The 26760-nt window shown below is 45.7% G+C and overlaps 1 protein-coding gene across 1 annotated transcript in view; it reads right to left on the reverse strand.

Moving 5' to 3' along the window:
• crtac1b (cartilage acidic protein 1b) overlaps positions 1 to 26760 on the reverse strand; it is a 288806-nt gene that overhangs the window by 116351 nt on the left and 145695 nt on the right. Inside the window, exon 6 of the mRNA XM_041209760.1 lies at positions 528 to 662. Coding sequence (XP_041065694.1) covers positions 528 to 662 — 135 coding nt within the window. The remainder of the gene's footprint in view (positions 1 to 527; positions 663 to 26760) is intronic.

Consider the following 26760-nt stretch of genomic DNA (forward strand, 5'->3'; position numbering starts at 1 on the left):
GCAAAAAAAGAGAAGGAACTTACATTTATATAGCACCTTTTACAACCTCGGGATGAGCCAAAGTGCTTACAGCGAGTGAAGTGCTTTTGAAATGTCACTTGAAATGCAGGAAATGGGGCAACCAGTTTGCACACAGCAAGCTCCCACAAACAGTAATGAGATAATGACTAGGTAACCTATCCTAATATTTGTCGAGGGAAAAATATTGGTCAGGACTTTAGAGAAAACAACGCCGTTCCTCTCTGAACAGTTCCTTGGGATCCTTCGCCCCCCACCTGAGAGGGCACACGTTCAACATCTCCTCTGAAGGACAGCACCTCTGACAGCACGGGACTCCCTTCGTACTGCACAGGGAGCGTCAGCCTAGAGTTAGTGCACAGGTCTCTGGAGTGGACTTGAACCCACAATCTTCTGGCCTATGGGTGAGAGCACTGACACCGTGCTAGTCAATGGAGTACCTTGAGTATTGGCTGGACTCATGCTCTTTTTAAATGCTCTTTCTAACATCAATTTATCTGTTCACTTACCAGCCTGGGCTGCCACATCTGTGAAGGTGCCATCTCCGTTGTTCTTGAATAGAAAGTTAGACCCGTTCTCATTGTCGCAAAATATGTCGGATTTGTCAGAGCTGACGATGGGGCCAACAACGACTCCACGGCCACCTGGGACAGAAGAGAGAGAGGGGGAAGGATAAAACACAGGCAGCTAGTGTAGAGCATCGAAAACTGCATTGCACCTTTTGTCCACTTGAGGCTACCATACACACATATACCAGCAGAGGGAGTTTGCTAGCAAGAGATAATAAAGGATCCATGTTTACCAACTCGTGCGCTTTTAATTCTAAATGGTTCTAACTGAATATATAACTATTTCCGTCCCAAGAACTTCACAGTTAGATTGGAGCATCAACAGTTCACTGAGAAACAACCACAGTAACTGACAGCAGTAGAAAAATCAAACTCAACATGCGCAGTTCATCTTTCACCTTGTCCAGTTCGCTAGAACCAGGGAACATGGTCTGCACTTGAATGGGGGCTAAATTCAAAATGAATCTGTGGAAACAATATTTCAGAGTGAGAGAGGTCGATCTATGGATGGTGGAAGCACAGAATATTGATTTATTCAATTCCAAATCAAAGATTTCTTTCAGAAAATAACATTTTGGGGAACCGTACATGGGTAATTGGAGGCATGACGTGTGGTCGAGTGAAGCAATGCTTGGGAGGGACAGATGACTTTAGATTAAAAACAGAAAATGCTGGAAATACTCAGCAGGTCTGACAGCATCTGTGGAGAGGGAAGAAGAGTTAACGTTTCATGTTGGAACGGCTTGATGTTTGGCAGTGGGGTTGTAGCCTGGGGAGGAGGGGGCCGGAGGAGAAAGCGTTGGAGAGTTGGCGTGACTTTGAACAGTGGCTTTGGACCTGTGGGCCGGAATTTTCCAGCACCCCTGTGGGCGAGTTTCCTAACAGCGGGGTCGGTGAGGCATTGAAATCTCCAGTCACTTCACCAGAGATCCCACCAGCGTGAGGGGCTGGAAAATTCCTGCGGGGGGTGGGGGTGGTGGGGGGGGTGATGGTTTCCCTCATCTCCTGTCTGGGTCTGTTGTAGACTCATTGACACTGACTGATCGGGGCAGCCACTGCATAGGTTCAAAAGGGAAAGGAAACTGTCTACGATCCACCTGCTACAGTTACACCGAGAGGCTGGAAACTATCCCACCCGTGGCCGGGATTTTCCGGTGCTTCTGAAAATTAATGGACGTTGGGCTGGCTCTCCAAATTTCCCGTTCATGCCCACGACGGGCCCCACCAGAAAACCCTGGACTCGGTGAAACCCCTCGGGTGGTATCTTTGCCGTGGAATGTATATCGTAAATATCACTGGTAATTGCAATTGTATTCAGGTACCGCAGAGCGCCACATACTTTGTGGAAAGAACTGGAACTTGACTGCACTTTTGCTAATGTCCAATTTTAACTGCCATGAAATGTAATTTTACAATTCTTTATAAATGACGTGTATTTTTGAAAAGAAATTGATAGGGATTGATTGCTATGATTAGTCACCACCAGCTCCATTATCCTTGACATAGTCATCCTCATGGAATCATACCTTACAGATAATGTCCTAGACTCCACCATCACCATCCCTGGATATGTCCTGTCCCACTGGCAGGACAGATCCAGCAGAGGTGGTGGCACAGTGGTATACAGTCAGGAGGGAGTTGCCCTTGGAGTCCTTAACATTGACTCCGGACCCCATGAAGTCTCATGGCATCAGGTCAAACGTGGACAAGGAGACCTCCTGCTGGTTACCATGTACCGCCCTCCCTCAGCTGATGAATCAGTGCTCCTCCATGTTGAACATCACTTGGAGGAAGCACTGAGGGTGACAAGGGCGCTGAGTGTTCTCTGGGTGGGGACTTCAAAGTCCATCACCCATCAAGAGTGGCTCGGCAGCGCCACTACTGACCGAGCTGGCCGAGTCCTAAATGACATAGCTGCTAGACTGGATCTGCAGCAGGTGGTGAGGGAACCAACAAGAGGGAAAAACATACTTGACCTCATCCTCACCAACCTGCCTGCCGCAGATGCATCTGTACATGACAGTATCGGTAGGAGTGACCAGTGCACAGTCATTGTGGAGACGAAATCCCACCTTCACATTGAGGATACCCTCCATCGTGTTGTGTGGCACTACCACTGTGCTAAATAGGATAGATTTTGAACAGATCTAGCAACTCAAGACTGGGCACCCATGAAGTGCTGTGGGCCATCAGCAGCAGCAGAATTGTACTCGAACACAATCTGTAACCTCATGGCCAAGCATATCCCCCACCCTAGCATTACCATCAAGCCAGGGGATCAACCCAGGTTCAATGAAGAGTGCAGGAGGGCATGCCAGGAGCAGCACCAGGCATACCTAAAAATGAGGTGTCAACCTGGTGAAGCTATAAAACAGGACTACTTGTGTGCCAAACAGCATAAGCAACAAATGATAGACAGAGTGAAGCGATCCCACAACCAACGGATCAGATCTAAGCTCTGCAGTCCTGCCACATCCAGTCGTGAATGGTGATGGACATTAAACAACTCACTGGAGGAGGAGGCTCCACAAATATCCCCATCCTCAATGATGGAGGAACCCAGCACAGCAGTGCAAAAGGTAAGGCTGAGGCATTCGTAACAATCTTCCACCAGAAGTGTCAAGTAGGTTATCCATCTTGGCCTCCTCCGGAGGTCCCTAGCATCTCCAGTCTTCAGCCAACTCAAAACACCCCACGTGATATCAAGAAATGGCTGAAGGCATTGGATACTGCAAAGGCTATGGGCCCTGACAACATTCCGGCAATAGTACTGAAGGCTTGTGCTCCAGAACTTGCCATGCCCCTAGCCAAGCTGTTCCAGTACAGCTACAACACTGACAACTACCCGGCTATGTGGAAAATTCCCCAGGTGTGTCCTGTACACAAAAAACAGGACAAATCCAACCTGGCCAATTACCGCCCCATCGGTCTACTCTCAATTGTCAGTAAAGAATGGAAGGGGTAATCAATAGTGCTATCAAGTGGCACTTGCTTAGCAATAACCTGCTCACTGGTGCCTAGTTTGGGTTCCACCAGGGCCACTCAGCTCCTGACCTTGTTACAGCCTTGATTCAAACATGGACAAAAGAGCTGAACTCCCGAGGTGAGGTGAGAGTGACTGCCCTTGACATCAGGGCCACATTTGACCGAGTGTGGTATCAAGGAACGCTTGCAAAACTGGAGTCAATGGGAATCAGGGGGAAACCTCTCCAGTGGTTGGAATCATCCCTAACACAAAGGAAGATAGTTGTGGTTTTTGGAGGTCAGTCATCTCAGCTCTAGGACATCACTGCAGGAGTTCCTAGGCCCAACCATCTTTAGCTGCTTCGTCAATGACCTTCCTTCTATCATAAGGTCAGAAGTGGGGATGTTCACTGAAGATTGCACAATGTTCAGCACCATTCGCAACTCCTCAGATAGTGAAGCAGTCCATGTCCAAATGCAGCAAGACCTGGACAATATCCAGGTTTGGGTTGACAAGTGGCAAGTAACATTCACGCCACACAAGTGTCAGGCAATGACCATCTCCAACAAGAGAGAATCCTGATGTTCAATGGCATTACCATCACTGAATCCCACACTATCAACATCCTGGGGAGTCACCATTGATCAGAAACGGAACTGGACTAGCCATATAAATACTGTGGCTACAAGAGCAGGTCAGAGGCTAGGAATTATGCAATGAGTAACTTGCCTCCTGACTCCCCAAAGTCTGCACAGCATCTACAAGGCACAAGTCAGGGATGCGATGGAATACTCCCCACTTGCCTAGATGAGTACAGCTCCTACAACACTGAAGAAACTTGACACCATCCAGAACAAAGCAGCCTGCTCGACTGGCAGCACATCCACAAACATTCATTCCCTCCACTACCGACGCACAGTAGCAGCAGTGTGTACCATCTACAAGATGCACTGTAGCAATTCACCAAAGCTCCTTAGACAGCACCTTCCAAACCCACGACCACTACCATCTTGAAGGACAAGGGCTGCAGATAGATGGGAACACCACCACCTGAAGTTCCCCTCCAAGTCACTCACCGTCCTGACTTGGAAATATATCGCCGTTCCTTCACTGTCGCTGGGTCACAATCCTGGAACTCCCTTCCTAACAGCACTGTGGGTGTACCTACACCACATGGACTGCAGCGGTTCAAGAAGGAAGCTCACCACCACCTTCTCAGGGGTAGCTAGGGATGGGCAATAAATGCTGGCCCAGCCAGCGAAGCCCACATCCCATGAATGAATAAAAAAAAAATTATATGACTGTCAGGATGGTAGAAGGCAAACTAGACAGACGTTGATCCTTGGACCATCTAACAATCTCTATGTTCTAATGTGACCAGAATCATATTATAGGGGCTGACGTGACCATTGCACGCAGAGAGTTTCCAGTTTTTGCTATTGGTGGGTGGGAGGCAGAGGCAGCAACCAAGAGCCAGGCTGCTCCTTCGAAAGAAGGAATGGGAACAGTGAAGATCAGAGGGTGAGACACCCTGCGTTCCAACCTAGCTCATTTTAGAAAAATATTGTTAATATGGCCCAAAGGAAAGAAAGAAAGAACTTAAATTTATATTGCTGAAAAGGGCATTTTGTCAAAGCTTTTTGTCTTGCACTCATCAGGACAATCGCAAGAATATCAATGTCAGGGGAAGTTCCATTAACTGGTGCGTTCTCCATGGCAACACCTCTACCAATCAGAGTCCACTTGCCAACCAATCAGTACTCTCCTCTCGAACAGTATGAAGTTGTTGCTTCCCCCGTCATTGGTATTCTTGTGATTGTCCTGATGAGTGCAAGGTGAAAAGCTTCGACAAAATGTCTTTTTTCAGGAATGCTCAAGTTCAGTACTGCCAAACGACAATTTAAATTTACATAGCGGCCTCAGGGTGTACCAAAGTGATTTATGGTCAATAAAACCCTTCTGAAGCACAGTAATATAGGAACCAATTTGCATTGAATAGGGGGACGCAAACAGCAATTATCACTAATTGATTAAATGATTACTAATCTAATTTTCAATGATGTTGGCTGACGAATAAATATTTCCCAGGACACTGAGGAGATCTTTAATATAGTGCCATGGGATCTTTCACATCCTGAGACAGCAGATGGGGCATTTGTTTGCCACTTCCAACCACACATAAATGTCAACCTAAATTATAACCCCAAGTTTCTGGAATGGGGGTTGACCCAATGACTGTCTCATGCAGAGGCAAGGGTCCTAACCTGAAACAAATGCCACATTCAAACTGCATATCTACCAGGGTGTTATGGCAGGAAGAATGAGTTTAAAAATGGAACGGTCCAACTTCCCCATCCCCACATCTGTAACTGAAGTATACAAGGTCCTTATCACATCTCCAAAGAAAAGTGAAATTCACCCATTGGATGCTACGTGCTGAATGGGATATGCTACAGTCAGAACACTGAAAACCCAGAGAGCTGAAATCAGAAGCTTAATGACCATTAAATCATTTGCAAACATACAAACATTCGAACTAGGGGCAGGAGTAGGCCATTCGGCCCCTCAAGCCTTCTTCATCATGAGATCATGACTGACCCGATTGTGGCCTTAACTTCACTTTCCTGTCCACCCCCTATACCTCTTGACTCCCTTGTCAATTAAGAATCTATTTAATTCAGCCTTAAAAATATTTAATGACCCAGCTCCCACCGCTCCCTCGGGAACAGAGTTCCACCGACACACAACCCCCTGAGAGAAAAAAATTTCTCCTGTGCTCCCTAGCTCTAGTCTCTCCCACAAGGGGAAACATCCTCTCAGCATCCACACTATCAAGTCCCCTCAAGATCTTATATCTCAATAAGATCATCTCTCATTCTTTTAAACTCCAATGGATACAGGCTCAGTGTCCATTTTCTGATGCCACAACAGTGAAAAGTTTGGCAAACACCAAAGAGGATTGTAAAATACTTCAAGAAGACATAGATTAGTGAAATGGGCAGATGTGTGGCAGATGCAATTTAATGCAGATAAATGTGAAGTAATGCACTTCGGGGAGAAACAAGGAATGGGACTTTAGACCCAATGGAAAGGTATAGTTGTACAAACATCTTGGGGACCAAGTACATATTTTAACAAAAGTGCAATAAAAGCCATAAAATAAACTTAAGAATGTTAGATTTTACAAACTGGGTATAGGATACAAGAATAAAGATGAGAATATTAAAAAAAAAACACTGGATAGACCACAGTTCGATTAATGTGTATAGTTTTGGGCATTCCATTATAGAAGGGAGGCTAAAATCAGACAGAGTGTGCGCAGTAAATTCACCAGGAAGATGCCAAGGATAGGAATCTGAGACTTGAGGCTATTTCTCTTGGAGTTAAGAAAGTTAGAAGGATTTAATTAAAAACAAAAAAACTGCAGATGCTGGAAATCCAAAACAAAAACAGAATTACCTGGAAAAACTCAGCAGGTCTGGCAGCATCGGTGGAGAAGAAAAGAGTTGACGTTTCGAGTCCTCATGACCCTTCAACAGAACTTAAGTCTTTCTCATAAATATGAAGAGCTTTGATAGAGTAAGTAGGGAACATAGTAACAGGGATAGGCCATTCAGCCCATCAAGCCTGATCCACCATTCAACAAAGTACAAAGAAAGAAAAGTACAGCACATGAACAGGCCCTTCGGCCCTCCAAGCCTGTGCCGATCATATTGCCTGTCAAACTAAAACATTTTGCACATCCGGGGTCCGTATCCCTCTATTCAATTAGATCATGGATGATCATCTTCCTCAACACCACTTTCCCACACTATCTCCATATCCCTTTATGTATTAGTCTCCACAGCCCTCTGGGGTAGACAATTCCAAAGATTCGCCACCCTCTGAGTCAAGAAATTCCTCCTCATCTCAGTCTTAAATGGCCTACCCCTTATCCTGAGATTATGTCCCCTGGTTTTAGACTCACCAGCCAGGTGAAACATCTGATCTACATCCACCCTGTCACGTCCTGTAAGAATTTTTTAAGTCTCGATGAGGTCACCCTTCATTCTTCGAAATCCTAGGGAATACAGCTCCAGTTTCCCCAATCTCTCCTGATACGACAATCCCACCATCCCAGGGATTAGTCTGGTGAACATCTGTTACACTCCCTCTATGGAAAATGTGCCCCTCCTTCAACAAGGAGACCAAAACTGTGCAAAATGCCCCAGGTGAAGTCTTACCAAGAATATAAATATATAATTGCAGCGAGACGTCTTTACTCATGTACTCAAATCCCCTTGTGATGAAGGCCAACATACCATTTGCCTTCCTAATTTCTTGCTAACTTTTAGTGACTCATGAACAAGGACACTCATGTCCCTTTGGACACCCACACTTCCCAACCTCTCACCATTTAAAAAATATTCTGCCCTTATATTTTTTCTACCAAAGTGAATAACTTCATATTTATTCACATTATATTCTATTTGCCACGTTCTGGTCCATTCACTTAGCCTATCCAAATCCTCTTGAAGCTTCCTCATACCTTACATTCCCATCCAGTTTGGTGTCACCAGAAAATTTGGAAATATTACATTTGGTCCCCACATCCAAATCATTGATACAGATTGTGAACAGCTGTGGCCCCAGCACTGATCCTTGTGGTTTCCCATTCGTAACAGCTTGCCATCCTGAGAATGATCTGTTTGTTCCTGCTTTCTGCTTTCTGTCTGTTAACCAATTCTCAATCCATACTAGTATATTATCCCTATCCCACGCGTGCTAATTTTGTTTACTAACCTCCTGTGTGAGACCTTATCAAAAGCCTTCTGAAAATCCAAATATACCACACCCAGTGGTTCTCCTTTACCCATGCTACAAGTAACATTCTTGAAAAACTCCAACCAGTTTGTCAAACATGATTTCCCTTTCATAAATCCATGTTGACTCTGCCCAATCTTACCACTCTTTACTAAATGTCCAGTTCACACATTCTTTATAATAGATTCTAATATTTTCCCTACTACTGACGTCAGACTAACAGGTTGGTAGTTCTCAATTCTCCCTCTTCCTCCCTTCTTAAATAGCAGGGTTACATTTTCTACTTCCCAGTCTGAGGGAACCTTTCCAGAATCTATCGAATTTTGAAAGGTAACCACCAATGCATCCATTATCTCTCTAACCACCTCCTTTAACACCCTGGGATGAAGCTAATCTCATCCAGGGGGATTTATCAATCTTCAATCCAGTTAACTTTTCAAGTGCCATCTCTTTACTAATGCTAATTTCTTTTAGTTCCTCAGTTTCAAAAGTCCCCTGGTGGCCTATATTTCTGGGAGATTTTCTGTATCTCCTTCCGTGAAGACAAGTGCAATGTAACAGTTTAGTTTCTCACCCATTTCCCTGTGCTCCATGATAAATGCTCCATCCCCATGTGTAATGGGCCCACATTTGTCCTAGCTAATATTACGGACAGGAGGAGGGCAGGGGGGTTTACCCTAAACATCAATAATTTCTCCTCTCACCACCTGTCTGTAAACAGAAAGGTGTTTTGATTTGTTTCCCCCTTTATAAGAAGTCGCTTATTTCCCAACCTCTCAGTTTTGTTGTGATCCCATTTTCTATTCATAACTCCATAGCAAACTCGAGGATGTACTCAAAGGGTTAGTTTATTTGCACACACTCAAACATGGGAGGAGGGTCACAACGTTGCCTCCTTTGCATTCATTCAGTAAAAGAGAGATAGAAAAAATCAAGATTTACAGCGAAGAGGCCACAGAGAAAATAAATATTGCTTCACATGGGTTCCAGAGTCCAGAATCAAAATCCAATGAGGTTTTCCTTCTTGGAGGTTGGTGGGTTGAAAACCGATGCTGGATAATTCACTTTTCCAGTGGTGTTGACTTCACATGATGAGATAGGTAGGCAGAGATGAATCAGACTTGTAGGCAATGGTACAGAAATTCCAGCAGAAGCAGTGTAGTTGGATTCATGTGTCCAACAAGGGGAAGAGCTCCTTGTCTGTGAGGCTGCTAGTCAGATCATAAAAAAGTAGACTGAGACTTTGAAGCTCCGCAAGGCAATATTACTGTTTCCACAAGCCAGAGGCCCATGTCACATGACTCTCACCTCTCCACTTTGTATTTGACTAAGGACATGTATCTCTCATTTGGGTCCCCAAGATTGTTAAATATCTCAACCACTAAGAATCGAAAGTAAAGTTGTAGGGTCCTTTGTCTTAGCAGACGAACAAACTCCTGTTGACCAGCCTGGGTTATGAAATGCAGATGGCCTTTCTATAGCTCTCTTTGAATTTAGTCTGTGCGGTCCACAGGGAGTTGTGTGTGACTCTTCAGGGATAATGATATGCAAGTTTCCCCAATACTGCCAGGTAGCTTCTTTTGTTCAAGGACACAGACAGACATAGATTCAGTCACTTTAGGTCTTTGTCCAGTTTGGAATTTTTAGAGATAACAATGAGCATATCTCTATACATTTTAGAAGAAAAATATACAGGGTGAGGTCTTATTCCCTCAAACTAAACTTTTCCTTTTCACATGCTTAAAGAAGCTTTTACAGTGTGTTTTACGTTTCTTGCTAGTTTGCATTTATATTCACTTGCCCCTTTCTTCATCAGTTTCTTGGTCCTCCTCTGCTCAGTTCTAAATTGCTCCCAATCCTCAGGCATACCACTTTTTCTGGCATCATTGGGAATAGAACCATAGAACCATAGAACACTACAGCACAGAAAAACAGGCCATTCGGCCCTTCTAGTCTGTGCCGAAATATTATTCCGCTAGTCCCATTGACCTGCACCTAGTCCATAACCCTCCAGACGTCTCCCATCCATGTATCTATCCAATTTATTCTTAAAACTTAAGAGTGAGCCCGCATTTACCACGTCAGATGGTAGCTCATTCCACACTCTCACTACTCTCTGAGTGAAGAAGTTCCCCCTAATGTTCCACCTAAACCTTTCCCCTTTCACCCTAAAGCCATGTCCTCTCATGTTTATCTCTCCTAATCTAAGTGGAAAGAGCCTACTTGCATTTACTCTGTCTATACCCCTCATAACTTTGTTTAGAAAACTTTCCTGAACGCATTTGACAAACTCCAAGCCATCCAGCCCTTTTACAGTATAGGAGTCCCAGACAATATGTGGAAAGTTAAAATCTCCTACTATCACAACTTTCTGTTTCTTACATAGGTCTGCTATCTCTAGAATCTCTATTTCTATTCTATAACCTATAGAATCTCTATTTCTTCTGATAAGGGGGTCAGCAATGAGGGTCATCAGCAGAAAACAATCACTGAGAAAGCACGGGGAGCAGTTAGCAGAAATATCTTTTGGTATCAGAGCACAGAATGTTTCACGCACCATGAGCGATTAAAGCAGGGACAGGGAAAATTGGATCAATATTTGAGGTGGGGGTAGGTCTGGGACCATGAAGAGTGAGTGGGATTAGTTCTGGTTTGCTCCTGCAAAGTGCTGGCATGGACACAATGTACTGAATGGCCTCCTTCCCTGCTGTAAACCTCAAAACATTCATTCATTGGCAATTCTCAATGAAGGCCAAAGCCTATGGGGCACGGTTAAGGTTGAGAAGTGTGGAATAGGAGGTTCGTTTAGCCTTCTTTTGCCTATGAGTTTTTTAAACGCAAGTGGTTTTTAAACGTCCGTGACTCTTCACCTTTCTTTCTCTTTTTAAACCATGGAATTTGATATCAGGAAGTACTTTCTTCATACCACAACTTGTAGGAATATGGAATTCTTTCCTCCATAAGGCTGCGAATGCTGGATCTCAGTTGGAGACTGAGGTCGGAGGTTATCGAGGGAGGTGGAGCTAATTTTGAGATGCGAATCACCCATCATCGTCTAACTGAACACCGGAGATGGCCACGGAGGCCTCAATGGCCTTTGCTTCCCGTGGCCCGAAATTTCGCTGGCAGAGGGTGACAAAAAACAACGATGGTTTTTTTTTGTTGAATCTTAGGCCGGGATTTTCCGGTCTTGCCGTGGTGGGACGGGCCGAGGGGCAACGCAACGGGCCAGCCAAAAAGTGCACGGGACCGGACAATCCTGGCGGTGGGCGGGGCCAGAAAAACCCGCCCTGAGCCATTGGAGATGGACAAAAAGGAACAGGTCATCATCGTTCATAGTTGACGATCATTGTACAAGGCCCAACGGCCTTTGGTTCTAATGGTGCTGACTGGACGGCAGTCTGAGTTTATGCTTGGGGGTCAGGAGGTCATTTTCTTGCCAAACTAACAAATTTGTCCATTTAAGGTAAGAGTGTCCCAGTTAAATAGGACCGGTGAGTGCTACGTTCCCACTTACAACAAAAAAAGTCAGGACAAACAGACACACATTGACGTACAGAGAGATTCTTACAGAAAATAGGCATAGATAAGATAGCGGGGGCCTGAGATTATGGTACTAAAAGCGGGTTAAAAACCTGGGCCGGAATTTCAAATAAATTCTTTGAAGGTGGCAAGTTAATAAGACTGTTAAAAATAGCACTTGGGGTCTTGGGCTTAATCAATAAAGGCTTAGAGTTCAAAACCAAGGAGGTTATGCTGACACCTAATAAAATGATGGTTTACCTTTATCCAGAGTGTCAAATTCTGTTGAAGCCAGAATTTAGGAAGGATGTCAAGGCCTTGGAGAGGGTACAGTGGAGATTTTCTAGAATGGTACCAGCGATGAGAGACTTCAGTTATGTGGAGATACTGGAGAAGCTGAGGTTGTTATCTTAAGAGTGGAGAAGGTTAAAGGGAGTTTGAATTGAGGTGTTCAAAATGATGGAACACTGTGATAAGAGTAAATAAGGAGAAACTATTTTTACTGTTGGGACCGTCAGTAACCAGACACCATAGATTTAAGATAATTGGCAAAAGAAAACAAAGGGGAACTGTGGGGACTTTATTTTTCACTCAGCGAGTTGTCATGCTCTGGAATGCACTGCCTGAAAGTGCGGTGGAAGCAGATTCATTGGCAATTTTCAAAAGGAATTGATTAGATATTTGAAGAGGAAAAATTTGCAGGCTATGAGGAAGGAGCAAGAGTTTGGGACTAATTGGATAGCTCTTTCAAAGAGCCTACAGAGGCACAATGGGCCAAATGGCCTCCTTCAGCATTGTAGGGTTCCATGGTTTACTGTCAGCGTGCCAGTAACCTGTGCCGTAATTTCTTGTGTGTCGATGGCATACTACCCAAACACTCAAAAATCACAAAGTCCCCTTCGCGATCTATAGCAGAATCACACCTAACAGGGACCACAGAATGCATAATTAACCAACGATGATTACTGTTCACTAATTAATCAGTCATTAGGAGGTAGGTGCTAATTAGGGAGCAATGACATTCTGCCCTAACCACAGCAAACTTTCTTCGGGAGGTGAATATTCTGTGCTCAACCTCATCATGTCAACACAACCTTGCTTTGCAGTCCTGCACTGACAGATGTGAGGGGATACATTCATCAGGTTACTTATTCAATGTTTCCAACACTGATAAAACAGCTGAGTACATGAGAACAGAGATATCAATAATCGACAACAAGGGCTCTCCAGCTGCAATTCTCTTTTCTCTCTTTGGAGCGAGATGTTTGATTTCTCAAGAATGCGTAGATATGACGACAGTTCATTAACTTCACTGTGTGCCCTGAGGGTACAGAAGCGATGTGACCAGCATTCTCTCTCTTCTGTTACACCTGCCCTTTCCCTGAACAGTTTGGATCACTGAGCCACTGAGGAGTCGGCCTTTTTTTTTCATTCATTCAGGGGGTGTGGGTGCCACTGGCAAGGCCAGCGTTTCTTGTCCAAACCTAAGTGCTTTTGAGAAGAGGGTGGTGAGCCGCCTTCTGGAATGCAACTCAGTAGCTGGCGAGGCCATCTCAGAGGACAGTCAAGAGTCAACCACATTGCTGAGAGTCTGGAGTCACATGTAGGCCAGGCCAGATAAGGACAGCAAATTTCCTTCCCTTTAAGGACATTAGCGAACCAGATGGGTTTTTACGGCCACCCAGTAGTTTCATGGTCACCGTTACTGATCATTCAGGAAGTCCGAGTTGCTGGGGTAACGTGCACTTTTACAGCGTGTTGTAGGCCGGGGCTATGGATAGTGATGGCAGAGGTTCCAATGCTCTTCCATCACTTGGCTGCCCAGGAATCTCTTCCACTCCTACCACTTGCCATTGGAATGTGATGGGAGGATTTACAGTTGATACTGTTACGACCGAATTGGGAGGAGTACACTGTCTGTCTCTAGTTCCACTGCTCCACAGGTCACAACATACGTTGAAGTGATTTGTCCAGCTAGCTATATGGCCAAATATGTGCTTTACCTATGAATCTCAGAATGACCACTCAATACCCAAGTTTCTTCAATAAACACAAAATTATTAGTTTACTATAAAACCAGCCTTGTCAAGCAGAAAGGCAAAACTTAACAGTATGAAATATGAAACGCACACACACATACACACACACAAACACACACACAGACACACACACACACATACACACATACAGACACACACACACACACACACAAACACACACACACATACACACATACAGACACACACACACACACACACACACACAAACACATACACACACACACACACACACACACACACACACACACGAAAATCTGCCCGAGGCACAGAGCTGCCTCAGGGAGTTCAGTTTTAAAGTTGGAAAGAAAGAGAAAATAAAATTATTCAGACATGTCCCCCTCCATGACAGTGTCACATGAGCTGGGACATGTTTATGAATTTTCACAAAAAAGTTTTATTTAGTTAATGAGACCTTCATGAAACCCTCATCCCGCCCATGATGAGGTTTCATGCAAATCACAAAGGCCACTTGGACTCTTCGCCTGCCCGCCAACCTTAAGGTTCAATGGGCAGCCCTGACAATTTGTTTAATTGGTTCATTAATGGCCTTTACAGGCCTTTGACAGCTCGGTGGGCGTGCAGCCGACTCCAGTGCGTACCCGTCAAACAGAAGGTCGGAATGCCGCGCGGTGATGTCGGGATGTGCGCCCGGCATCCAAAGAGAAAATTCTCCCCCTGATCTGAGTGTTTTTTTATTATTCATTCATGGGATGTGGGCTTCTCTGGCTCAGCCCAGCATTTATTGCCCATCCCTAATTGCCCCTTGAGAAGGTGGTGGTGAGCTGCCCTCTTGAACCGCTGCAGTCCATGTGGTGTAGGTACACCCACAGTGCTGTTAGGGAGGGAATTCCAGTATTGTGACCCAGCGACAGTGAAGGAACTGTGATATATTTCCAGGTCAGGATGGTGAGTGACTTGGAGAGTGGTGGTGTCCCCATGTGTCTGCTGCCCTTGTCCTTCTAGATGGCAGTGGTCATGGGTTTGGAAGGTGCTGTTGAAGGAGCCTTGGTGAATTGCTGCAGTGCATCATATATAAAAGGTTCCTGTCTTCTGCTGTTTATAGAACTCCAACCACCCAGTGTGACGGCAGTACTGATCTACTACACAGCTCACAAGTAAGACAGAGAGAGAGAGACAAATGAAAATGAATTAACGGCAGATGTGGGAACAAATGCCATTAAATGACAAATTGGCCTGCTGAAATTTTCCTTCGAATCAAATATTCCATTTAGTTTTTATTAGGAGACCAGTTTGTAAAAAACAAAAAGAAAAAAAAAATCAATGATTGAAATCGATGCAAATTGTGCAATGGTGGATGAAGAGAGACATTTAGCACTTACGCGAGGAGACAGGACGAGAGACTCTCAGGCTACAAGGACCTACCTATAACCCCAGAATATCATTTGCACCCCCACTAGCAGAGCTGCCACATCAGACCACCCCGAGGGCAGGGACTTTCAGTCAGAGTTACAGTTGTCAGGTTGTAACGGTTACAATTGCCATTGCATCTGCCTACATCTCTCTCCTCTTCCCCTTTCTCTTTTCCCTTTTCCAATCTTTTCCTCTCTTTCTCCTACTGTCTCTCTCCATTCTCTCCTTCCCTCTCTTTTTCCATGTGACGCAATGTAAATACTGACCCACTCCTCAGGGACCCCCTGTAAATACTGACCCACTCCCTCAGACACAACATAAATACGAACAAACTACCCTAGGGACCCCTATAAATACTGAACCACTCCCTCAGACACAACATAAATACGAACAAACTACCCTGGGGACCCCTATAAATACTGAACCACTCCCTGAGACACAACATAAATACGAACAAACTACCCTGGGGACCCCTATAAATACTGACCTACTCCCTGAGACACAACATAAATGCGAACATACTACCCATGGACCCCTATTAATACTGACACACTCTCTGAGACACAACACAAATATGAACAAACTACCCAGGGACCCCTGTAAATACTGACTCACTCCCCAGGACCACCTCATAAATGCTGATACATTCCAGGGGAACTTCCGTATTACCACCCTGCCGCCCCCCGCCCCCCCCCACCACTCCATAAATAGTGACACACTTGCCGGGGACTGTCTGTAAATATTGACCTACTCCCACGAGCGCCCTGTAAATGCTGACACATACCCGGGGAACTCCCGAACTCCCTATCCCACCCCCAGCCCCCTGTAAATGCTAACACGCTCCCCAGGGAAACCACCCAAACCTCCCCCTGTAAACATTCCCAGAGACCCCCCATAAATAATGGCACATTCCAGGGGACTTCCTATGAATATTGGTATCTTCTGGAGGGACTCCCAACAAAAGACCCAAACACTGCCACAGAGTCCGTGCAAATATCAACCTGCTCTCAAGGATTCACTACCAACAATGTCACGTTCCCAAGGGCGAATAGTCTCTAAGGCACCCTTGTAAAAATTCACACACTCTCACTGCAAAACTACCAATGGACTCCTCGGGAAAGTTTCAGTCCCACTACAAGTAGCACAATGTCCCCAGTCCCTGTCTATATCATGGGGCAATTAAACAGGTGAACCTTCACGATGTAACTGTCCCATTCTATTGGATCCGCAGCGCTGTGAGTCAGTGCTCGCATTCCCCTGACCTTTCTCGCCCTCTCTCAACTCTCCCTCCACCCGACCACGGCCCTCAGCCACAAGAGGCAACTGAGCGGGCTTCAACAGCGTGCCTTTGCTACCCAATGATTTCGGCAAGGTGACGCCCTTACAAAAAAATCGATTTAAGCAAGCTGTCGGGAGAATAGAGATCCCTTCAGTATGTCCAAAGTCACAGCCCCACGGCCAACCGAGTTCAAGGTTCGAACGTTGTCGACTTTGAAGAGTCTGTCGCTCAGGGTGTGGCAGGTGAACTGTGGCTGGTAACAGATCACACAACTCGGTACAACAAAATCGATCTGCATTTATATAGTGCCTTGAACAACAACAACTTATTTTTGAATAACTCCTTTACTGTGTTCAAATGAGGGTCACAGGAGTATAAGTCAAAGACTGACACCAAGCCGCACAGGCAGACACCGGGCCTGGTGGCTAAAGATTTGGTCAAAGAGCTAGGCTGGGATTTTTGCTGCCCCGTTGTGGTGGTGGGGAGTGGGGGGGGTGGGGGGGGGGCCACGGCGGGAGATTCAGCGGCCTAGTCAAAAGTCCATCGGCTTTCGGGGGTGCCGGAGGATCCCAGCGTTGGGTTGCGGCCGGAAAATCCCACCCATAGATTTTAAGGAATATTTCAAGGGAGGACAGAAGGGCGGAGACATTTAGGGAGGGAGTTACGGAGCTTGGGGTCTAGACAGGGGGAAGGCCCAGGTGCGCGTGTTAAGTGTACGAGAGTATCACTCACAGGCAACAAATTAGCATGTGCCAATCGACAGCCCACTCTATGCCCGACTTGGCTTTGCGGTTTTTCATTACATTGCAGTTAGAGACACACTTGCCTCTAAGTCAGAGATCTGGCGATTCACGGCATGACTTAGGACTCGAGTACACATCGCAGGCTGACAGCTCGCAGTGCTGAGGGAGGACTGCACTGCTGCGTGCACAGTCTTTCAGATGCAGCGTCGAACCAAGGTCCGGCCTGCTGAGGTCCCCAAGGCACTATTCAAAAGAGAGCTGGGAGTTCTCCAGGGGGTCCTGTCCATTATTGGCTCTCACGGGAATAAACAGAGATTAACCAGCCGTTGATTTCTTACATTGTCTGGGGCTGGTTCTTGATCTGTGAAAATTGGCCATCTCATTTGCCTACAGAGCAGTAGTCTGTGCCCTTCAACTGCAAATTCGTTAGCGGTGTATTTTGGGACATCGTGAGGATTTGATAAGAGAGATCTGCATTTATATTGCACCTCTAACATCCTTACAATGTCTCATGAGCCAATAAACACCTTTTGAAAGTGTCATCACTCTTAGAACAGAGAAAAGACAGCCGTCAATTTGCACATAGCAAAGGCACCAACAAGATCAGGTGACCAGGTAACCTCTTTTAAGCATTGGTTGAGGGACAGGGTCAGTACATCAGGAGAACTATCCTGCACTTCTTCAGAATTAGTGCCAATGGGAGCTTTTGCATCAATCTGGGATGGTCCTTGGTTTAAGATGGCATGCAATAACACAGCACTCCCTTAATACTGCACTGGAATGAGAGCAGGTCTCAGGGAGTGCGGCTCGAACCCACAATCTTTTTACTTGGAGACCAGAGTGCCTAAGCCCTGGATGCCAAGGCACCACATAGGTCATTTTTACACAACATACTGACAGAAACATAACATTGCCAAGACAAGGTAAATGAAATGGCAGTAAAATTCTCTCTCTGCATTGTCAATGTGGACCCACACGACGCGGAGTGAATGGGGAAGCTCAATGTTGACAGTAATTTGCATTAAGCAATCCAAAACAAGGAATCAGACATTAACACCTAGCTAAAGAAAAGTTTTTGCAGAAAAGCAAACAAGGTTGTGATACAGACCCTTGGCTGTGTATCTGCTGGCACTGAGGGATTCAAAGGCTTTCTTTATTGTAACCTTCCAATTCTGTGGGCTGCCTGCTCATTTTTCACTAATCTGTACAATTAGTTTTGCATTTTTATTGCATTAAATCAGTCAAATATAAAATTTAAAACAAGTGTAATTGGTGTAGGGTATTATAAATAGCACTTAATATCAGATAATTGATCTTTCTCGGAACTATTTCAGGAAGCAATCTTTTGGTGATAATGGAGCAAAGGTTTCAATCATTCTCTGGGAGAGTTACAAATATATATTTTCCTTTTTTAGTCCTTTTCCTCTCCCTCGCAGCTGAAGGGGGCTGACCCCTGTTTGACCTCCTGACTCCCCAAAGCCTGTCCACCATCTACAAGGCACAAGTCAGGAGTGTGATGGAATACTCCCCACTTGCCTGGATGAGTGCAGCTCCCACAACACTCAAGAAGCTTGACACCATCCAGGACAAAGCAGCCCACTTGATTGGCACCCCATCCACGAACATTCACTCCCACCGCCACCAACGCACAGTAGCAGCAGTGTGTGTACCATCTACAAGATGCACTGCAAGAGCTCACCAAGGCTCTTTAGACACCACCTTCCAAACCCACGATCACTACCATCAAAAAGGACAAGGGCAGCAGATACACGGGAATACCAACACCTGGAAGTTCCTCCCTGAGCCACACGCTACCCTGACTTGGAATTATATCACCGTTCCTTCACTGTCGCTGAGTCAAAATCCTGGAACTCCCACCCTAACTGCACTATGGGTGTACCTACACCACATGGTCTGCAGTGGTTCAAGAAGGCAGCTCACCACCTCCTTCTCAAGGGTAATTAGGGATGGGCAATAAATGCTGGCCCAGCCAGTGACGCCCACATCTCATGAACGAATAAAAACGTTGCACCAGCAGTTGTGGTCATCACCATATAACGACCATTATTAAGGCTGGAGAGTGAGTGTCAGAAATCTATTAAACCGTGGGGGTTCATCAAAGGAAAGCCTAACCCTTTTCTCACCTTGTTTCCAAACACACACACTTTCTTGATAGACAGACGGAGATTATATGGTCCATCAGCCTATGCTGGCTCTCTGTAAAAAGCCATCCAATTAGTGCAACCCTCCAGCTGTTTCCCCAAAACACTGCAAACAAGGGGCAGGAACGCTGGTTGAAATTTTATTTCCTCCTCTCACCCGTTCAAGAGCAATGGTATTGTCTGTGGCATGCCAAGCAGCACCAACGGAAACCAACTAAGTGCCGCACAAACTGGGCATTGAGTCTTCTGCCTCCTGAGACGCCATGGGGCCCGATTTTAACTTTGCACAAGTGGGTGGGGTTTGAGTGGGTTAACATCTCACCCATGGCTTAGTACAACAGTGGATGGTTCATTAGAACAAAACTGCTGCAAACCGCATTGAAAATATTGTTCACCCTTTTTGGACATTTCTGGCAATGCCGACATTTATTGCCCATCCCTTGGTTGCCCCAAGGAGGTAGGCCTTGTCTTGAACTGTTGAGAGTGGATTTTGATACAACTGAGGAGCTTGCAAGGCCCACATCAAAGGGCAGTTAGGAATCAACCAGGTTGCTGTGACGACATGTAGATCAGACCAGTTAAGGATGGCCGGTTACCCTCCTGAAAGGGCATCCAGTGAAACAGTTGGATGTACCACGCCGTGTGTTGTACCATATTCCTCCAGAATTCCTCCTCCCCCATCAATCAACTTATATAACATATATATGTTCAAGAGAGGCCTAATTGGGGCATGGAAGATTCTGGGGGCTATAGATAAATCTGGGCATGGACACACCCATTCTGCTGTTCAGATTAATTAAATATTCTGGTCTTGGTTACTGAGCAAGAGCCAAGGTAGCTTTCAGTAGGCAGGCTGTGGAGATTTCAGTATTGGCAGCTGTTCCCAGGCAACTTAAAGGGAAAGTGCTAATCAGCATTCCTGGTCATGAACCCTATCTCATGACTCCTGGAAAGTGTGGGTGTTGAATAAAAGTGGGATCAGGGCCAATTGTGATATTCGTGTGGTGGTGACTGGCTCATTAACACTCACTATCGACAGAAGAATGTCAGTCCTGTGGCCCCTGTATCCCCTCTGGTTGCTTCCCCTTTTCTGCTGTCCTCTTCTGAAGGCAGTGGGTGATACCAACTGGAGTGTGGCCCAAATCACCATTTATGTATGAACTAGACCAGGAATCTGCCTTTATGAGGGATGTCTCCGGTAACGTCCCTGTCTCTGAGTCAGAAGCTCGAGGTTTGAGTCCCGCCCCAGGACTTGAGGCCATGGAGTAAGCCTGCAAATCGTTCCCTCACATATCAATGGCAGACACTAAGAACAGGAGCTTCCTCATCAACCATGTGCCAGAAAGAAAGTCGGAGCCTCTACCATTGCTATCCATAGCTCCAGACTGCAACATACATGTAAAAGTGCATGTTGTCACAGTAACCAGGATTCTCCGAATGAACTGTAACACACCATCACAATACATGATATCCTTAACTGATCTGATCTAACTCCAGGCGTCAAAAAAAAATCTGGGTAACTCTTAACAGTTCTCTGAAGTGGTCTAACAAGCCTCTCTGGTGCATCAAAAACCATTATCAGCAGTTCCAGAGGAAGTCCACCTCCTTGGGGCAAGAAAGGGATGGACAATAAATGCCTGCCTTGCCGATAGTCACTACACCATCAGATCCACAATCGGAACAAAAAGAAAAAGGAGCAGCAGTAGGCTATTCAGCCCCTCGAGCCTACTCCACTAATCAATGAGATATTGCTTTTTATTCCTTCACAGGATGTGGAATTTGCTGGCTGGGCCAGCATTTATTGCCTTTGAGAAGGTGGTGGTGAGCCACCTTCTTGAACCACTGCAGTCCATGTGCTGTAGAGACATGCTGATCTTCGACTTCAACTCTACTTTCCCACCCAATAACCTTGATTTTCTTAGTGCCCAGAAATCTATCAATCGCAGTCCTGAAACATGGAAACTAGGAGCAGGAGTAGGCCATTCAGCCCTTTGAGCCTGCATCACCATCCAATATGATCATGGCTGATCCTCTATCTCAACGCTATGTTTCCGCTTTCTCTCCATACCCCTTGATGCCCCTAATATCCAAAAATGTATCCATTTCTTTCTTGAATATACTCAGTGACCCGGCCTCCACAGCCTCCTGTGGCAGAGAATTCCACAGGTTGACCACCCTATGAGTGAAGAAATGTTTCCTTATCTCAGTCCTAAGTGGCCTTCCCCGTATCCTGAGATTGTGGCCCTTGATTCTAGAGTCCCCAACCAGGGTAAACATCCTACCTGCATCCAGTCTGTCTCGCCCTGTTAAAATTTTATATGTTTCAATCAGATCCCCTCTCATTCTTCTAAACTCTAGTGAATACAGGCCCAGTCAAACCAATCTCTCCTCATATGACAGTCCTGCCATCCCCGGTATCAGCCTAGTGAACCTTCACTGCACTCCTTCTATGACAAGTATATCCTTTCTTAGGTAGGGAGACCAAAATTGCACGCAATACTCCAGGTATGGTCTCACCAAGGCCCTGTTTAACTGTATAAGACATCCCAACTTCTGAACTCAAATCCTCTTGGAATGAAGACCAACATACCATTTGCCTTCCTAATTGCTTGCTGCACCTGCCTATTTACTTTCATTGACTGGTGTACAAGAACACTGAGAGTCCACAGCTCCCTGGGGTAGAGAATTCCAAAGATTCACAACCTTCTGAGTGAAGAAAATTCTCCTCATTTCACCCCTCTCATTCTTCTAAACTGCAGAGAATATAGGCTCATTCTACTCAATCTCTCCTCATGGTGCTGCTCTCCCAACCCAAGAATCAATCCAATGATCCTTCATCGCACCAATCCCAATGTTCAGCATCAATCATGCTCCTCAGGTACTGAAGCAGTTCCTGTCCATATGCAGCAAGACCTGGACTTGGGCTGATGAGTAACACTCGCACCACACAAGCGCCAGGCAATGATCATCTCCAACAAAGGAGAATCTAATCATCACCCTTTAACATTCAATGGCATTACCATCACTGAATTCCCCAATATCAACATCCTGTGGGTTACCATTGACCAGAAACTGAACTGGACTAGCCATATTAATACTGTGGCTACAAGAACAGGTCAGAGGCTGGGAATTCTACAGAGAGTAACTTGAACATATGAACAAGAAGCAGGAGTAGATCATTCAGCCCTTCGAGGCTGCCCTGCTCTTTAATAAGATCATGGCTGATCTGATAGTAACCTCAAATCTGTATCCCACTTATGCCCGATAACCTTTCACTCTCTTGCTGCCAAGAATCTATCCACCTCTGCCTTAAAAATATACAAAGACTCTGCTTCCACCACCTTTTTAGGAAGGGAGTTCCAAAGACTCACGACCCTCAGAGAAAACATTTCACCTCATCTCTGTTTTAAATGGTGACCCCTTATTTTGAAACAGCGATCCCTAGTTCTAGATTCTCCCACAAGAGGAAACGTCCTCTCCACATCCAGCCTGTCAAGACCCCTCAGGAACTTATGTGTTTCAATCAATTCAACCTTAAAGAGTACCTGGATGAGCACTTGGCACGTCATAACATTCAAGGCTATGGGCCAAGTGCTGGTAAATGGGATTAGCTAGGTAGGTCAGGTGTTTCTCACATGTCGGTGCAGACTCGATGGGCCGAAGGGCCTCTTCTGCAATGTGATTCTGTGATTCTGTGATTTTTACTTTTCTAAACTCCAGAGGGTACAAGCCTCGTCTGTCTAACCTTTCCTCATAAGACAGCCCGCCCATTCCAGGTGTTAGTCTGGTAAACCTTCTCTGAACTGCTTCTAACACATTTACATCCTTCCTTAAATAAGGTGACCAATTCTGTATACAGTAATGTGGTCTCACTAGTGCCCTGTATAACTGAAGCATACCTCCCTACTTTTGAATTCAATTCCCCTCACAATAAATGATAACACTCTATTAGCTTTCCTAATTACTTGCTGTACCTGCATGCTAGCCTCCTGGCTCCCCAAAGCCTGTCCACCATCAAGAGAGGCATAAGTCAGGAGTGTGATGGAATACTCTCCACTTGCCTGGATGAGCGCACTCCAACAACACTCAAGAAACTTGACACCATCCAGGACAAAGCAGCCCACTTGACTGGCACCCCATTCACCACAAAAAACATTCACTCCATCCACCACTGATGCACACTGGCAACAGTGAGTACCATCTACAAGATGCACTGCAGCAACTCACCAAGGCTCCTTAGACAGCACCTTCCAAATCCATGACCGTTACCATCCAGAAAGACAAGGGCAGCTGACACATGGGAACACCACCATCTGGAAGTTCCCCTCCAAACCACTCAACATCTTGACTTGGAAATTTTTCACCATTCCTTTACTGTCGCTGGCTCAAAATCCTGGAACTCCCTCCCTAACAGCACTGTGAGTGTACCTACACCACATGGACTACAGCGGTTCAAGAAGGCAGCTCAACACCACCTTCTCAAGGGCAATTAGGGATTGGCAACAAATTCTGGCTTAGTCAGTGATGCCTACATCCCATGAACAAATGCTTCTGGCAGAGGGAGGGGTTAAATTCCATAGATTGTTTTTGCCACTCTCCGCATCCTCTCTGAATCAGAGGTCCATGTGTTCAAATTCTACTCCAGAGACCTGAGCACAAAATCCAGGCTGACACTCCTAATACAGTGTTGAGGGAGTGCTGCACTGTCGGAGGTGCTGGCTTTCAGATGAGATGTTAAACTAAGCCTGCCCACTCCGACAGACTTGAAAAATCCAATATAACTATTTGAAGAAGAGCAGTAGACTTCTCCTGTTGTACTGACCAACATTTATCTTTTAAGCAGCTTTTTGGATACAAATGGCCTGGTCATTCTGACCATTTTTAAACATGCGGGTTCAGGTCAGGGAGGGGCTGGGATGACTATTCGCCCACAAGCGGCAGATAACCAATTTACCTCTTTAATGGCCTTATTAAGGCCAGAGTGCAGACGCTGACTGGAATTCTCCAGTCAGCAGTCAGGCTTTGTATTGAGGCTGAATCCTGCCTGATGGATGGAGATGACCAGTGGTCCATAAAGCTTTCTTAACCCTCCCCACCAAGCAAAATTACACCGCACCCCCCCCCCCCCCCCACAACTCCTTGTGGCTACGATTGCAAGGTGCTGATATTTATGTTATGCTCCTTGGCCAGACCCCAGGATGTGGGTCTGTCCGGGAAAGTCTGGTTATGGACCAATAACATTTTGTCCAAAGTAGATAAAGGTTAAGATTCAAGACACCTGATTTTGGAACAAAACCACAAGATTCAACAGACTTTGAACAAACAAAAACAACATTTAGTGCACAAGTTCAGAAAGATAAAACAATTCGTAAGATATATCTTACACTCTAACATTCAGAATCGACTTGAGGTACATATGGATTAACAGACAAACTGTGGTTGAACACACCACAGTGCACATCAAATGGCCGAGGTGGTCAAGACAGATCCCACGGATTTCTCAGGAACCCACCTCAAGTGTTGCCATTCACTGTGGGTTATACAATCTCATTAAAACTCCGTCTCCTCTTTGAGGAATTTCCAGTCTTCGCATCGAAAATCTAGTCCCCAAATTCCCTCCAAAAATCACTCCGATTCAGGCTGCCTTTAACGAGTGCTCTCCTCCAGGGTTTGCTCCTCAGGGCATCGTCCGAGTCCTGACTGCCTGGACACTGCTCACTACCACAACACCCCTGCTTCCTGGAGCCTCTCCTCCCTGCTTCTGAACACACCCAGTCACCTGGGATTTGTTCAGCTCCCACTCCTGGCTGCACTGAGCTAACGATGGCTCCCAAAGCTTCTTCTAAGCTAAACTCCCTCAGCAGCACAGAACAAGCACATGGCTGCTGGGGCTTCACCTGAGAGTTACCAACTGGCCCCCAGGGTTAACAGCAGCACTTTAGCTGCATGGAGCTCGTCACCTTCTTCACCTGCTCATGACTAACTGGCTGACTAAAATTGACTGACCCTTGAACTGCTCTTCACTGACCCTCGCATTCTATGAATAATCTGGGACATGGTCATGTTTAGTCTAGCAATGTTTGGGAGAAACAGGTGATTTTGGATCCCTGGCTCCCAAAGTTATTCCTCACTGGGAGTTTTCCTTACATCATATCTGGGTCTGTTGTAGATGAACTGATTGAGATTGATTGCTTATGATTAGTCAGTAACTCCATTATCGCTGGATCATGCGCCGACCAGGATGGTAGAAGGTGAGCTGGAGAGGTAAGGACATCGAGGGATGTGAGTCAAAGGCAGATAGTCAGGCATGATCTAACTGAATGTTGGAATGGGCTACAGGGGCTGAATGGCCTTCTTCTGTTCCTGTGACATTGAGGAGGTTGGAGCGGGGTCAGATCTTCATTTCACGGTGTTGAAGACCATATTCCTCCTCCTGGCCATTCCCCACCTCACATTCCCAAACTCCCTTGCAAAAAAAGCTGCCTCCTCTGGCCATTTCCCTACGAGATGTGACAATGATTAGGATGATCCTCCCTATTCCAATCAGGAGCTGGAGTAGCTTTGAAACAACGTCAAAGAGACAAGGGAGTGATTTCTTGAGTAATTGACTTTTGTGACCATCTAATGAGGCAGAGCAAAAGTATGGCATTGTTGTCCTTGCTTTTTTTTTTGACTTTGAAGACAAGAGGAAAAAAAAATCAGCTGACGGATGAGGAATTCTGACATTGGGTTTACGTACTGGCACTCCCGTCTGACTGTAATGGGTTTCCATAAATCAGGAAGCCTTGATTAAACTCTCCAGCGTGTGTGTGTAAATCTTCAGCTGAGCACTGAATCTTGATTATTATTCATGGATGTCTAACATTAGACACGTCTCATTGGCTGCAGCTGCTTTTTAATGCAATTAGCTGTAGGTGAGAAGCGGCTTGTGGGATGGTCCTGTGCTCGTGGGGTCACTGCTGGAAGGGAGCTGAGTTTCCACGCGGTAAGGAATCAGAGGGGTGCTTGAAGGTTCGGTGTAAGTGGGAGGAATGACAATGATCAATCCTCAATGACTTGTGAAAATGTCGCAAAAAAAAAATGGGGCAAAACGCGGGCGGGTACCACAGCAGATGGGCAATATATGGCACCCAAGTAGTGCCCAGGCAGCACAGGTGAGATCTATGCCTGTTGAGTCCCATCTTCAGTCACCAGTTTCTGCTGACAGAGCTGAACACAGCCTGGAGAGGTGAGGGCGGGGATGAGTGAAGTATCATTGGATCGTACAT

The sequence above is a fragment of the Carcharodon carcharias genome, chromosome 17 (genome assembly GCF_017639515.1).
Source record: "Carcharodon carcharias isolate sCarCar2 chromosome 17, sCarCar2.pri, whole genome shotgun sequence".
Classification (NCBI taxonomy): Eukaryota; Metazoa; Chordata; class Chondrichthyes; order Lamniformes; family Lamnidae; genus Carcharodon; species Carcharodon carcharias.